The sequence below is a fragment of the Penicillium samsonianum genome (genome assembly GCF_028829775.1).
Source record: "Penicillium samsonianum strain IBT 33392 chromosome Unknown utg000001l_segment0_segment0, whole genome shotgun sequence".
NCBI lineage: Eukaryota > Fungi > Ascomycota > Eurotiomycetes > Eurotiales > Aspergillaceae > Penicillium > Penicillium samsonianum.
This window is the reverse complement of record NW_026643259.1, coordinates 2,725,258-2,740,236: the sequence shown is the minus strand read 5'-3', so window position 1 is coordinate 2,740,236 and position 14,979 is coordinate 2,725,258. Positions and strand designations below refer to the sequence as shown.

The window sequence follows — 14,979 nt, the reverse complement described above, 5'->3', positions numbered from 1 at the left end:
GACAGGATGGCAGATTAGAACAACCAGGATGGACCTACCCGGGCACTTTGGATTGTTATCATTCCGGTACCCACTATTGTTAAGTCCCTGGAGGCCATCTTAGGCATGTACGGAAAGATCGAGTTCGAGTCGGCCCGTGTTCTAACTCACAAGAACTGCGGATTTGTCAACTTCGATCGCCTTGACAGCGCCGTGCAAGCCAAGTCGCTGCTCAATGGCAAGGAGATTTTCCCCAGGCGCAGGCCAAGAAGTACCGGACGAAGAATCTTGAGGAATCATCGGAATCTTGAGGAATCATCGTGGCAGTTATTTACATAATCTGCAAATTGAAACATGCATTTTTGCGACTACCCTTTCATTAGCACTGGAAATTTTGTATACCTGGTGGAGGCCACTCACTGTGAGATATACACATCTGGCCAGCCCACAGAGGATACAGGGGATACACACGCCGATACATAGCAGCCTATAGCAGCCCAATAGCAGCCCCATAGCAGCCCCATAGCAGCCCCATAACAGACACATAACAGCCCCATAGCAGCCCCATAGCAGCCCCATAGCAGCCCCATAGCAGCCCCATAACAGACACATAACAGACACATAACAGACACATAACAGACACATAACAGACACATAACAGACACATAACAGACACATAACAGACACATAACAGACACATAACAGACACATAATAATAGGCCAAGAACGGGCCTAGCAAACAACATAGATAGTCCATCAGATATGGACGTAAGATCCTGGGCATATAGAGGACCAAACCATACCACCCAGTTTATGCCAGCCTGTCCTCCTGTCCTCCATACCGCGCTTGAAGGTGCAGGTTTCTGGTCTGATCGAGTAGTCAAGGGTGTAGACGTTAGGCATAATGTTAGTTTGTTAAACGTCGAAATAATATCGAGAAAAGGGTGACCTCGGGAAACTGAGCTTCTTGGTCAGTGGGTCTGCTGGTGTATGTAAGAATGGAATGACTGCTATTGTTGTTCTAAACCACTATCCTGGTCTCCTTTCTCTTCTTCCTTTCCTTTCTCTTCTTCTTTTTCTTTCTCTTCTCCGTTCTCTCCCTCGCCTCAACAAAAGCACCCCTACTATCTTCGACTATTCAATAATGGATAATTCCTTGTAAGGGTCCTCTTCTTAGTTATGAGGGAGCTACACTAACATTTCTAGCCGGGCCCCCGGTCCCGCGTATCACCGCCTCGGTGAGGACAGTTCCCTTCCCGCCCCGATCACCGGGACTCGCGAGGAGCCCCCGGGCGACTGGGCCGACCATCTTGTCAAACTTGCATTTCCTTGCGCGGTAGAAGGTCGTTTTATCAAGTCAGCATTGCTTAGGGAGCTGGTCGATCGCCAACCCCGCCGTGAGCCTATGCTTCGTTACGGTGTTCCTATGACTGGGGTAGCCCTCGAATTCGAACTCGGTAGTAGTCTCAAACACGTCGAAGCCATGTATATATTCATGGTTGGTCGGATTGCCGATGTGGAGTGTGACACTTGCCAGCGGGACAGGGGAGTTTTCCCCTTCTGCGTCACCGTTGACCTTGCAGATGGCCATGTGAAGTGTGCTAACTGCTACTGGGACAATTACGAATGTTCTAAAGCCCAGGTTGAATCCTCTCTGTCCGCGCAACGAACTATCTCCAGACAGTTCGGTCAAGGCTCCCGGGGCTCTAGCAACCGAGACCGCGCTACAATTTCGCAGGACATTGTTGAATTACGTGCCGCCTTCAACCTACTCAAGCGAGGCAACGACAGTGTTCAAGAGAGTGTTACGTCGAATTCGACCGCGTGGAGTACCCTTAATACCACTACTTCCGCCCTCGTCGCTCAGCAAGGCCGCGTCCTACGCGAAAGGGACACCCGAGACTTACAGCGCGTCGCCCAGCGGGGAAGGACCCAGGGCCGGACCGTACAGACCAGCTTGGCCACCGTGAACAATCTACAGGAGGAAATTGAGGCTATTCTTACCCGCATGGAGGATCACATTCGGCAGTTCTACCGGTAGTCACCCGAGACTTGCAGCACGTCGCCAGACCAGCTTGACCACCGTGAACAATCTACAGGAGGAAATTGAGGCTATTCTTACCCGCATGGAGGATCACATTCGGCAGTTCTACCGGTAGTCACCCGAGACTTGCAGCACGTCGCCAGACCAGCTTGACCACCGTGAGCAATCTACAGGAGGAAATTGAGGAGTTCCACCGCGTTTTATGTTTTCATTTTCTATTCTTAAAGGGTTTCTGGCGTCTGCCAGTGTAAATGGAGCCCCTATGGCTGAAACGCAATGAAACACATTCTTCACTAAGCACAACATGAGCGATAAGTAGAAGTGTAAAGTGCAGCAAAGGAGGTATATGGCATTGAGAATTTTCGCTTCGGGGTAATTCTGGAGCTCTGGAGCTGGTGCTGCTGGGAGAATTGACGCTTGGTGGTTATGCTGGAGCTCTAGAGCTGGTGTTTGATAAAAATTGAGAGAACGAGAGTGGTTGGTTGCTATGTAGTTGCAGCGGTAAGACCGATTGCAGGGCACTCTGGCTAATCTATGGTTGCCGCGCTGTAGACATGGTAGCACCAATTTCTCTAGATAGCTTTCAGCTCCTACGCTTCCCCTCTGCTTTCAGCGTCTCCCTCCACACGACCACTACATTACCACTGGGTGCGAACAACAGTCACGTACTCACACTGTGTATGAGCTGTGGCTGCCTACTGTCTGATTCGCTACACACTAGGAGCTCTCCTAACACCAAGGCATTTGTTTGAACTACTCCCACTCCTCAGGGAGTGGAACCATCATCACCATGAACGACGAGTTCAACTCTTCTGATGTCGAATTCGGGTCCCCAGAGAATGACAAACGCAGCTACCTCATCGGACAGGATTCTATTGATTCAATAATAGAGAATTCAGCTCGAAATCGGCTTGCATCAAAAAGAACAGTGAAGCAGCTACAATTCGGCCATGGAGCTCCAGGGACCCGCGAGAAACAGGATCTATGGGTGAGGCGCTTCAATTCTTATCGCCAACACACTCTGCGCCAGGATCCCTCCGTTCCCTTTACTGGAGAGGACCTGATACGCTTCTTTGATTCAATCATTAGTAAGAATGAATCCATTCTCGCTCGTTACCGTCCGTTTAGCTAACAAATCGTTCATGGTAGGCATTGTGAAGCTATCTGATACTGGCAAGCCAGGTCCAAACGTCCAACTGGTTACGAACGCTGTTAAAATACTTCTGGTCTATGGCCACTTCACCTGGGCCGAGAGCGATGGGTTCAAGATCACCCGTCATGATTCACTTCGACTACAGACCTTCATCGACGATGCCGTCAAAGCCGGCCGTCTGACAAAAGGCAGTTGGAGAAAGCGTACCTGGTTGGGCTTTGTTACACTATCCCGGATGGTTCGAGCGTTCCTTGAGCACTACCTGGACAAGGGGTGCGTTAGCTGGGACATCATCGTCGCCAAGTGCCTTGCAGTCACGCTAGTCGGTGCGCTTGGTTGCCGCTCCGGAGATCTGGCGCTTTCCCCAAAATACGAGAATCTCGAATGCTTGCTGTTTCGTCATATCCAGCTCACCATTGAGGGGGAGACTACCAACCTCCGCAATGTTCGAGGCGTTATCACACTGGAAAGCACAAAAGGGTTTAAAGACGTCCGCAATGCAGATGTGGTTCACTATTTGAGAACGCTGGACGAGACCGAAAGCCAGCACGTCTGTCCAATTATTTGGCTTCTTGTTCACGCTTTACGAAACGGACTAGTGTATGGAAATACACTACCAGAGGTCCTCGACCGAGCATTTATCAGACCGGACCGACTGATCGAATGGACACAGCCAACCTTACCCGTGCTACCAGCCTTCACGCATGATAGCTCGATACGCTGCGACTTGGCTAAACCCGCCCGTCCCGGCCAGCTTCTTGCAACAATCAAACAAATGGGGCTGGTATCGAACATCTTGTGTCGTGTCTATACACATGCAACAAGGCTTGGGGCTATACGGGACATCGCTCACCTCCCAAAGAGCAACGAAACTTTCGGGTACGTTACCGACGAACACCGTCAGGTCATGCAGCACAGTACAACGTCGTTCAGTAAGGGTCTTACTGAAAATTACGTTGGGGGCCACACGCAAGAGCTATACAATGCCCGTGCAGCGAACAAGTCTAAACCCCATCGTCGAGAGCCACGTTTTAGCTCCACATCGGCTATGGATCTAGTCAAAGCTCCCGTGACTGATCAAGAGGTCCGAGAATGGAAAGAGAGGAACGAACCTTCAAGTGGTGGACAAGGGAAGAAGTACAAAGACTCAAGCGATAAAATTCGCATCAGGAAAATCATCCGGCGCGAACGCCTTGCGAGTTTCGAGATGAACGCCGAGCCCGAAAATCCCTTTCAACAGAAGCCGGAACCTAGAAATCTCGTCACCCTTGCTTCTAGAACCGCCAGCGCTATCAATGCCCGTCAGTTGCCTCCATCGACAGTCTCGGTCCCAACCAATTCCGAAATTCCCACCCATACCAACATCGACCCAGCCCTTTTCGAAGATGACTCTTTTGAACAAATTCAAGTGCCCGCTATGGATCTCCACCTTCTGCATACTACGTTATTCGCAACACAAGGCGATGAGCTTAGCGAAGCGACTTTGTCTGGCCCAATTGGCCACAACGACATCACCTCAATTGAAGAAGAGGGCGATCGGATTTTACTCGGTGCGGATGACGGAACGAAAGCCCCCAGTGCTGAGAGCTTCATTGACAACTACGCGCGAATCAACGTCGTCAATTCCACAACCTTCGCACGCAAGTGGCCATCCTATTCATCGGGCAAACCTTTCGATGACACAATAGGTTTGGTTTCAGTCAGAGGCCATTCTCGGGACGACCCAACCCCTTATATCTACCGCTGCCAGAAGACGCCAAATTGTCCGTTTCAGACTACCCAAAAGCGTTCCCTCGGGCAGCACCAAGATGTCTGCAGCGAAGCTCTCGCTGAGACTATAAGAGAGCGCCAGGATGGATCTTCCCACTTCAAATGCCCGCGCGAAGGCTGTCACAGCACTTTTACATCCCAGAAAACTCTGAACGTCCACATAAAAGGCACCCATGACTGGGCGGCGAGGCCATGTGAGCATGGCTGCGACCCATTGACCATCTATACAACAAAGCACCGATACGAGGAGCACCGCATTGCCCGTCACAGTGGCCGCTGGCCCAGCTCATGTCTGTATCCGGGATGCGAGAGCGCCACGAGCTTCAAATCTCAAAGTTCACTGTCCTATCACCTGGCTTCTGCCCACAATATTACCGACAAAACAGAGCAACGTCGGTATCTTCCATCGCTTCCGTCCGTACTTCGATGGGTCAAGCAGATTTGCATAATAGACGGCTGCGAATCTAAAGTCATCTGGGCCAGACGGTCTAAGATGCTTGCGCATTTGACTTCCAAGCAGCACAATATGACTGCAGAGGACGCCAACGCCTTGATTGATGAAAAGACACAATTTGAAACAATTGTGAGGGAGTCACGGGTACTCAACAAATCTCGCAAGCGTGATGTGTACACTGGGGAAGAGGGCGAAAGAGCAGAGAAAGCAGCGGATCAACCAGAGAAGAAGCGCTTGAGGGGCCACTAGTGCTGATGTGGATTTCAGGGCATCGATAACGGTTAGTGAGGCATGGCTGCAGAGGGATTATCATCATTGTGTTTATCTATAGACGAGCAGGTATTAAATTATATAGCATGTATATATATATACCTAATATATTGCCACACCAACAATGCAGTCATAAATCATATTCACATCACATTGCAGCGAGGTATGCGCGGTGAAAGAGCCGCTGCTCGCCGTTTTTGAACATGTCTATCTATGATCCCAGGCAGTAGGCAAGAGATGTCTTGATGCTAAGGAGATTTTCGAGGTAGATGCATGAAAGGGCGCCAAAGAAAAAGGTAGATATTAATGACCATTTTATGATCACTTGCGGCTATTTAGGAGCTTACAGCTATGCAGAACCAATAAAAAAGCACGATATTACATTATTTACTCTGTGACAGAGTAGAACGAGCTTCCCAGAAGGGACTGGATCAACAAAACGTTCAAATACAAAAAAAGAAAAAAAGAAGAACGGAACCATAAGGGCACAAGCGCCCCAGAAAAAGTCTCCACACGAATCACAGTCTATGCAGCCACATGTTCATCGTCGTCGTCACCGAGACCGTCGTGGTTATCTTCATCGTCACCGTGATCATTGTGGTCATCCTTAATCGTGGTCGCTGTGACCATCGTCGTCATATTCATCGACACCATGACCAAGCTTATCACCGGCACCATCTCCGTCTCCAGCGTCGACGTGAACCACCCTGAAGGATGGTTCGCAACCCTTAAGAGACGTTTCAAACCGCACGCAACCACGGCCACAGTGCAACTGCAGCAAGCCACCTATTTCTGGATCGACGTGAGACACGCGCGTCCAGCATCCGCGTGGGCGCAAAACTTCTTGCGAATGGCACAGGCTGCAGGCTTCGGCGACACCACGCAGCAACTTCGCATGATCTGGGTGAAGATCGATCCTGCCGTACAGCGCGACATCCCAGAGCCCACCGAGACCACAACGGTCGACAACTTCATGCAGCAACTGGACCGTCGCTACAGCCAGTGGCTCGGTATGAGCGTCGCCCGAGAGAATTTCCCGGACGGACAGTCGTACCAACAATCACCGCCCGCAAGGCAGGCAGCCAAGGACCTACCAACAGCAGAGGAACCTTGGAAAGGTGGGATTGAAGATAAGGCTTATATAAGATCAATTCCCAGCTGGGCCCAGCACAGACAGTACATTTACCCCGCCGGTATGCATACCCGGCGGGCAATGGCGCTGCCCGTTCCTGGCCCTGCACCGGCAATAATTGCAATTGTTGGACTATGTCGGTCATCCCGTTGATGCTTTTGTCTAGTCATCTCATTGATGCCTCCATTTGTTTGCCGACTGAGCCTGTCTTTCTTTGTTTCGCAGGGTATAAATCCCCTGCTTCAGATAGGTTGAATAGATCATGATTCTTCTTCCTCTCTTTCCCCATAGTTAGTAGCTCAACAGAAATTGATCTTGGCATCCTGGAAATCGTGTCACAAGTAAATAGAAATTGAACTTCTTAGGGAGCACCGAAGTCTGTTTATATAGGAAAGGATTCGGGGCAAGTGACTTCATCGCTACAGATATCTAAGTGGCAAGGGTCAATGCACACTAAAAGGAGCTCAGTCTTATGTGGGAATTTTATACTACCACTATTCAATCTGACTATTGTAGGAGCTATTTTATTTTCATGTTGTCTCTCAGGTCTACGTCAGTGCTGAACCCAATTGTACAATGCAGCGTTCATTGTGCAGCCCCCATTACTGTGCCGAGACGTTCGAACCAACACCCCAAGCTGCAGTTGAAAGAGAGTCTGGGGAATTGTGTTTGAAGAAGTCGTTAAAGGTCAGTCGTGGGACTTCGGAATATTTGGAAGCATCGACATCTGGGGTGAGATAAGTCTGTCCGTTGGTGCAGTAAAACTTATAGAACCTAGAATATCCAAGGCATGTTAGAATCTCTCAGGCTTGAGTTCACATATTTGACAACTTACAGAGGAATCCAAGCCGCCATAAAGTTGTTTGGGTCGTTGTCTCTGACTTGTTGCATATGTGTGTAGAGCTCGTCCAGAGATCCAAGTCTGTTCAACTGTGGCTTGACCTTGTACTGGATTTCAAATGCCGTAGCGATTTGTTGAATGCTCTTACGATCGCCGAGGACTATAAAGGTTAGTATCTCATTCCAAGTACATAGATTGAGAAGGGGTATCTCACATCTCTGAACACCAATCGCAGTAGGATCTTGGGCGACAGCTGCGACAAACTGGGCCGCATTGTCGTAGGATGTTGACTCCCACATTTCCTCACCAGAGCCCCAGTAGGAGAATGAGGATTCCTTGGCATTCCAGGCATTAAAGAAAGTGGTGAAGAAAGTTTCCATGAAAATGCCAATCAAAACATGGACTCCTTGCACGTTCTTGCTCTTCAGATATTCTTGAACATGCTTCATGGGGTCCTTGGCGGGAAGCTGCCCAAGCTCTAGCTTCGTGAAGTCTAGGCTGTAGTCGCTTGCCACGTAGCGACTGACTCCCTCAGACTCACAAGCATCGATCAACGACTTTTGACCGTTGATCATGAGGTTGTGGTCACCGAGATAACAGCAAACCACTACATCGTTTCCTTTAGCAAATGTTTGCAAAGCCGTTTTATCGTCTGATTGGCCTTGGGTGATGCTAATTCTCGGGGATGCAAGGAGGGCAGCGGGAAGTTTAGTTGGGTCGCGACAATATCCCTTGATAGTGACGTTCGGGTGCTTCAAAAGGTGACCAACAACGCAACGGGCGAATTTGCCCGTAATACCGGCAATACCAACTGTGATAGGAGTCATATTGAAGATCTTGTAGAATTTAGGTTCACAGCTCCGAAAATGTCCTCAACATTGTTTATTTAAATATAGCTATAAAAAAAATACTATGCAAGGTACGGCGCGACTCGGAGAGTCGGAGCGCCGACTTGCGATCCCCGGCTGACAGATCGGTCCCGTCGGCGCTGCAGCCAATGCCGAGATAACTGGAGATTAGAGGTGACCCCACAATGCCGGGGGTCCCACATTGAATTTTGTGGTACAGTGGCGTGTAACTATCAGGATGCTTCATCGGAGATGAAGTCGCTGGGTTCTAACTTGAGTCGATGTCCACTATATGGTTGGCCATATACTACATGCGTTTAGAACATATAATCACATTGGAGAATCGAGCAATGCCGAATTGCAATTTGATCCACTAGCGTTGGTATCTAGGCTTACCTCGCAAGAAGACATATACTCCTCTTTCAACAGAACATATTAGCAAAGGAAAAGCAAAAACCACATTGGAGCTAGTATCTAGCAATAATTCATGGAAACAATTAAATCCCAACCGGTTTTCTGGTGTCAGTCTTTCCAAAGCTCAAATATATGAATCGATGTATTATTGACAAACTCTCCACTAAGCATACAAATGTAATTTGTTAACCCTCAGATCTTCCCATTCTTGGCCAATTCCCGCAGAACAGTAACCGTCCCCTCCACAGCCATCCTACTCATATTCTTCTCCTTCTCCAAAAATGTTGCGAGTTCCTCCTTGGAGGCCCCTGGATGTCTCCATTCAAAGGTGTAGGTCATGTAGAGCTCCCCGTTAGCGCCCTCGCTAACGATATTGACAATGGTGCTGCCATCAGGCTGGACAAAGACGGCCCTGGAAGGCTTGTACGCTGTGACTGTCTCCTGGACTTTGCGCTGATCTTCAACGAAAATGACCTCGCGAACAGTGACTTCGTTCCCCGTGGTTGGATCTATTGAGTCGGAGATCACAGTGGTGGCTTGGATGGCTTTCGGGACGAAGGTTTCTGCAGATCGGACTTTTAGGCGAAGCCCCGCCCAAATTTGGTCTTGGTGGAGCTTTGGGCTCGCGCCAGCGGGGTTGATGGGGGCAGTGAAGGCGATGTTATGTGTAGACATGGTGATATGATCAATTTTTGAAGTACTTGGGTGGAATGTGTCACCGTGGATATTTGAAAGGTGTTATATGTAGAGGAAGTAAAAAACGAGAAAGGTGTTGCCAAGGTCGCGAGTGCTGGGAAGGTAAGTCGTATCGCGTAATGACACAGTCAGCATAGACCGAAGAGCGAGGTGTGGCAGTGGACAGCTCGGATCTCAACACTAATCAGATTTAGGATCCACCAGGAGGCAACTGGCCTATCAACTACTACCGCCTCAACTGTACCATGGTTGGAGCTGAGCTAGAATCGCCCATGGTTTATTGTCAGCTTCGGTCTGTTGTATAATCCAACCCCGAAAGCGAGACCGAAGCGAATTCGGGATAAGAATAAAAGAATAAATTAACCACGCTGAATCGCTGAGATTTCAAAACTCACCAACTACCAGCCTACTACATCTACCGGATTACTACCAATTCTCCTCTTCTCACTCAATATGAAGTCCATCCTCCTCTACGGCCACCACGCTGGCCCCAACCCGAAAAAAAGTGCTGATGGTCCTTGAAGAACTCAAAATTCCGTACGAAATCAAGCTCCTCGAATTCCCGGAGATGAAACAACCCGCATACGAAAAGATCAACCCCAACGGACGAGTTCCCGCGATTGAAGATCCTAACACGGGAATCACTTTGTGGGAATCTGGAGCAATTATCGAATACTTGGTCGAGAAATACGACAAGAACAGGGTGATCAGCTTCCAAGCTGATACCCCGGAATCCTACCATGCCAAACAATGGCTCCACTTCCAAGCATCGGGACAGGGCCCATATTTTGGTCAAGCTGTGTGGTTCAAAATCCACCATCAAGAACAGCTGCAGTCTGCTGTTGATCGGTACATCAATGAGATTCGCCGTGTCTCAGGTGTGCTGAATGGAGTCTTGCAGGGCCGCGAGTACCTGGTGGATGACAAATGCAGTTATGCGGATCTTGTTTTTGTTTCGTGGTTTGAGGTTGTGCCGTGGGCGGCGGGCGATAGAGTTGATTTGGAGAAGGAATTTCCCAATGTTCATGCATGGCTGAGTAGGTTGAAGTCGCGGCCTTCGGTTATCACTGGGCTGGGTGTGAAGTCTGAGGCGCCCAAGAAGCTGTGATAGGTTATTTATCTATATGCAGGTTTATTGTTCCCGGAGAGCACAATGAGATAGGCTTGACTAGAGTTCAACATTAGCTTGCGCAGTAATGGTATAGCAGAGATAAATGACGAAGAAATTGCAAGAGTGAATATTGAACACAGTATACATACCAACTAAGAAATCCTTCAAGGTATACACTCCTCATTTCTCAGTGCTCAAGTCTCATATTTTTCTCGCCTCTCCGCCTTCTCCACTTTGTCCTCCTTCAGCCTTCATTTCTTGGTGACTTCATCAGGCACGTTGTTTTCATTCGGTCGTTTGCTATTCGGCGACTCTTGGACATCATGTCCCTGCGACACAGCCTCGGAGCCTTGACCAGCACGAGAACCCAAAACAGCAGTATTGTGAATCATGTAAGCAACCTTCCCAACCTCGAGATGTCGATGAAAGAGACTGGCCCATCAGACTCAACAACATCCTTGTTTAACCTTGCCTGCAGCTCCTGCCCATGATTCTGCGGAGCTCGATACTCATTAGCATTACACTTAGTAATTGACGCAATATTTGGGTTCTTTTATGTTGATAACTTATTCACTTGGTCTTCTGCTTTGGGAAGTCGCCAGAAGCTGCCAAAGGTATACAAAGGTGAAGGCCACTTCGTCAAACCTTGGAAACAATCAAACACCTGGGTCCGGGCATCTATCTGTATGACTAACCAAGTACAAACTAAGCAAACAACCCAACAAAGAACGATCATCTAGCATGTGATAGCCTGTGATCGTGACCCGACTTGTTGTATATGTACTACACGATCATTTGAGCGATGCAGTCGCTGCTGCAAAATGTACTGCTGACTGGCACCAATATATAGAACCAGGTACAGCATCACATAAACACCAAACACCCACTTCATATAGTCGTGAATACTTGAAATTGATAACGATGCTAACTTGTTAGCAGTGCTTTATCCATCTAGGAAATAGTTTTCTTAAATTTACTATGTGATGTAGTTTCAGATTTTAATGGAGGTGACTAGAACAGTGGTAAATAACACTATTTTATTAGGATGCATTAGCGGCTTTGTGACGCAGGCCGCACAATGGGTCCTGAGTTGGTTCCTGGGCGGGAGTATTCGACACTTATGGGTTCTATCACAGTCTAAATTATACAATGTAGGTAACGTAGGCTGCTCTGGTACGCGCTAATATTAAATTAAGTGCAACGCTGCTCTAACAATAAGCCGACAAGATATGTACTGTGCTGGCTGATAAGTGTACATATTGAGAACTCTCAGATCGCCTAAATTGCTAGCCCCGCTATGTACCTAGGTGGGTACAGTCAAACCCACTTTCTGGTAAACGTCGATAGTTTTGATGAATTTGCGCTCCTACCACGAACCTAGGGTAGATTGATCTGCTTAGATAATACATAATTCGACCTCGGAACCTCGGATTGCAACAATAGTCCGCCGCTTATTATTCGGCCTTGTCATGTTTTCGGTGGTCTTTTTAGATGTCTTTTTTTTAGATACCTTCTCCCCCTTCTTGGTTTTTTTAGCTAGATGGCGTGAAAAGGTGGGAGAAAGTGTAAACAGTACGAAGGATTTTGCTATGTATAACCAGGAATATAATGCAAAAATGACACATTATATAACCCTATGCCAAGACCCTTCGCCAAGTTAGAAACCCCTTTAAGTTTCGTAATTTGCTCTCCGACGATCCCCCGTTGAAATCGAGATTTGATGTGCATACGCATACGAAGTAAACTTCCTACCACTTACCCAATTGGTATAATCCCCTACGCCACGCCACATATACCGACCTACATATGCGGTTAGTATCTAGTATGATCTAGTATGTATTATGCTGCCCCATTATATATTACTGGTGACAACAATAGGAATAATCAAAAGTTTTAAGTTTATTGGCACCCAGAACTTTGGAAAGTTCTCCACCTCGGATAACAACCTTTGAACGAACCTTGGAACAAACACCATTTTCCAAGTTTGGCTTTCCACAAAATTAAAACTTCACTTTCAGAGGGTTGAGAAAAACATGTGTACCTTTGATACAAGGATACCATACACAATGTAAAATTTATACTGAGTGGGAATCCGTATTGACTAGGGTCCACCAACACTGATAGGTGTTTTTGAATCTAACCAAGGCTATACTCTCTCACTAACTTTTCCGCACAAATCGCACCAGTGACATACGCAACGGCCTGCACATGCGCATTCACCAACACCGGCACAACCGACATATCAGCGACACGCAGATTCTCAATACCTGTCACCCTGAAATCCGGATCCACAACCGCGTCCACATCGCCTTTCCTGCCCATCTTCACCGTCCCTGTCATGTGCCAGCTGGACGAGATGTTCTGCCGCCAGTACTCCAGCAGATCCTCGTCTGATTCGCCTTTGGGCATTGCGAGCTCTGCCACGTTATCCTTTGTGTAGGATTCGTGCTTGGCGACGCGGAACGAGTCGCGCAAGGCCTCGATCGCGAGTCGGCGGTCGAACGGGTGGGCCAGGAACTTGGGGTTGAAAGAGAGCGGAGAGTCAGGATCTGATGATTGCAATGTGACCTCTCCGCGAGTCTGCGCGTTGAACAAGAAGACGAGCAGACAGGAGTAGTTCAAAGCCTCGTTCGGGAAATCCGGAATGACCCAATGAACGGGGAAATGGGTGAGAACCTCATAGTGCGGCACGGTCTCTTGTAGAAGATACTTCTGTTCGTCTGCTGGGAGCGCCTTGAACTCTGGCGAGGAAGTGAGCCGCTCGGTCAGCTTAAACCAGCCGATGCCCAGCTCGCAGGCAAATTTCGCCCAAGGGCCTGTCCCGTCTTCTTCCCATTGCTTCTGCGCGGCGTCCATGGCGGATTTGTCACCATAAAAGGCCTTTCGGTCCGTGCTAGTTTCTGTGCGGGTGTTCACCATCGGCACGAAGCAATGGTCGCGGAGCCCCTGGCCGATGGCGGGTACATCGTGGACGACGGGGATCTCGTATTGCTGGAGTTGGGCGGCGGGGCCTATGCCTGAGTGCATCAGAATCCGGGGGTCATTTAGCGCGCCGGCGGATAGGACGACTTCCTTTGTGGCGTAGTCTGTGCACAACTATTAGTAACTAGGTCACTCGCAGCAGGGGTAGGCTCGCGTCTTCACATTTATTCCCATTCGACTCAACGCCAACAGCCTTTTTCCCCTCCAGGAGGACACGCTGCACAGGGGCCCCAGTAACAATAGTCAAATTATCCAGCTTCTCTTTAACCAGATCACCCGCTGTTGAGCGCAACCCCTTATGCGCCGAGCTAATCAGCACCGACATTCCAATCGGATTCCCCGAATTATGATCTGGGTTCAACGGAAACCCAGCCTGCTCGAAGACATCCAAGAGGTCTGTTAAATCTCGCTCCCACTCCCGCGCAAAGCCCACATGCAACGGGCCCTCACTTCCATGATTCTCCATCTTCGGATCCACATACTTTCTATCTATGCCCTCGGGGATTTCCCCATGGAACGTCTCCAGACCCTTAAACCTTTGCTGAACACCTCCCCACGCGAAAGTCTCATCGCCAACAATTCTCGCCCACTCCTGGTAATCGTCGCGTGCGCCGATACTGTAAACGCCGAAATTGATTGAGCTTGACCCGCCCATGCACCGGCCGCGACTGTAGTCGATCTCACGGTTGTTGCAATCCGCCTGCGGAGTAGTCTTGAATCCCCAGTTCATTGACTGGTCCTGGAAGGTGAGCCATCGCTGGCCGTCGACACGAAGGTTGCGATTTTCCTTGTTGTCGCCTGCTTCGAGGAGGAGGACGCGGGGTTTTGCGGTCGAATTAGCGAGGCCGGCGGCGAGGGCGCAGCCGGACGGGCCACCTACGAGATATGTTAAAGGCTAGGGCTAATGAAATTTGGGCCAAATCAAGGTCACTCACTCCCGACGACAATAAAGTCAAAGGTGGACATAGTGCGTAATGACCTGGTGACACGGTGTGGATGTTGGATGGGAGTGAACCTTGGAAATCACCAAAAAGACTAGCACTAATAAAGAAATAAAGAAATTTGGGTTTGAAATTATTCGGAGGAAAGGAAGAATAAATACGTGATTTCCAGCGGAGAACAGCGGAGAACAATAGGGGGACCCTATTCCTAATGTGGTAATTTATGGAATTCTTGAAGCTCTACAAAGTATAACGTCGTGACCAAGCTGCTTCACGAATTGGCCAATGATAAGTAAGCTCGTAACATATTCCCACAATATTCAATGCCTGTAACGGTTTCGAGG

At 48.8% G+C, this 14,979-nt stretch overlaps 8 protein-coding genes across 8 annotated transcripts; 5 read left to right on the top strand and 3 right to left on the bottom strand.

The window, feature by feature from the left end:
* Positions 1 to 105: 105 nt before the first annotated feature.
* N7471_001058 (RNA recognition motif domain-containing protein) lies at positions 106 to 318 on the top strand (the record flags this gene model as incomplete). Its single annotated transcript, XM_057273779.1, has 1 exon — positions 106 to 318. One exon carries the CDS (start codon positions 106 to 108, stop codon positions 316 to 318), a length of 213 nt encoding a protein of 70 aa, XP_057141958.1.
* Positions 319 to 1,123: 805 nt separating this feature from the next.
* On the top strand, positions 1,124 to 2,020 carry N7471_001057 (DUF3716 domain-containing protein; the record flags this gene model as incomplete). Its single annotated transcript, XM_057273778.1, has 2 exons — positions 1,124 to 1,137; positions 1,186 to 2,020. 2 exons carry the CDS (start codon positions 1,124 to 1,126, stop codon positions 2,018 to 2,020), a joined length of 849 nt encoding a protein of 282 aa, XP_057141957.1.
* Positions 2,021 to 2,813: 793 nt separating this feature from the next.
* N7471_001056 (uncharacterized protein) lies at positions 2,814 to 5,649 on the top strand (the record flags this gene model as incomplete). The annotated part of the gene is made up of 2 exons (XM_057273777.1): positions 2,814 to 3,111; positions 3,173 to 5,649. 2 exons carry the CDS (start codon positions 2,814 to 2,816, stop codon positions 5,647 to 5,649), a joined length of 2,775 nt encoding a protein of 924 aa, XP_057141956.1.
* Positions 5,650 to 6,322: 673 nt separating this feature from the next.
* N7471_001055 (uncharacterized protein) lies at positions 6,323 to 7,235 on the top strand (the record flags this gene model as incomplete). The annotated part of the gene is made up of 2 exons (XM_057273776.1): positions 6,323 to 6,863; positions 7,198 to 7,235. The coding sequence occupies 2 exons, from the start codon at positions 6,323 to 6,325 to the stop codon at positions 7,233 to 7,235; spliced, it is 579 nt and encodes a 192-aa protein (XP_057141955.1).
* Positions 7,236 to 7,404: 169 nt separating this feature from the next.
* N7471_001054 (NmrA-like family protein) lies at positions 7,405 to 8,470 on the bottom strand (the record flags this gene model as incomplete). Its single annotated transcript, XM_057273775.1, has 3 exons — positions 7,405 to 7,576; positions 7,638 to 7,803; positions 7,858 to 8,470. The coding sequence occupies 3 exons, from the start codon at positions 8,468 to 8,470 to the stop codon at positions 7,405 to 7,407; spliced, it is 951 nt and encodes a 316-aa protein (XP_057141954.1).
* Positions 8,471 to 9,097: 627 nt separating this feature from the next.
* Positions 9,098 to 9,580, bottom strand: N7471_001053 (SRPBCC family protein; the record flags this gene model as incomplete). Its single annotated transcript, XM_057273774.1, has 1 exon — positions 9,098 to 9,580. The coding sequence occupies one exon, from the start codon at positions 9,578 to 9,580 to the stop codon at positions 9,098 to 9,100; it is 483 nt and encodes a 160-aa protein (XP_057141953.1).
* Positions 9,581 to 10,112: 532 nt separating this feature from the next.
* On the top strand, positions 10,113 to 10,709 carry N7471_001052 (glutathione S-transferase family protein; the record flags this gene model as incomplete). The annotated part of the gene is made up of 1 exon (XM_057273773.1): positions 10,113 to 10,709. One exon carries the CDS (start codon positions 10,113 to 10,115, stop codon positions 10,707 to 10,709), a length of 597 nt encoding a protein of 198 aa, XP_057141952.1.
* A 2,139-nt stretch (positions 10,710 to 12,848) lies between these two features.
* On the bottom strand, positions 12,849 to 14,660 carry N7471_001051 (GMC family oxidoreductase; the record flags this gene model as incomplete). The annotated part of the gene is made up of 3 exons (XM_057273772.1): positions 12,849 to 13,798; positions 13,857 to 14,570; positions 14,630 to 14,660. The coding sequence occupies 3 exons, from the start codon at positions 14,658 to 14,660 to the stop codon at positions 12,849 to 12,851; spliced, it is 1,695 nt and encodes a 564-aa protein (XP_057141951.1).
* Positions 14,661 to 14,979: the final 319 nt, after the last annotated feature.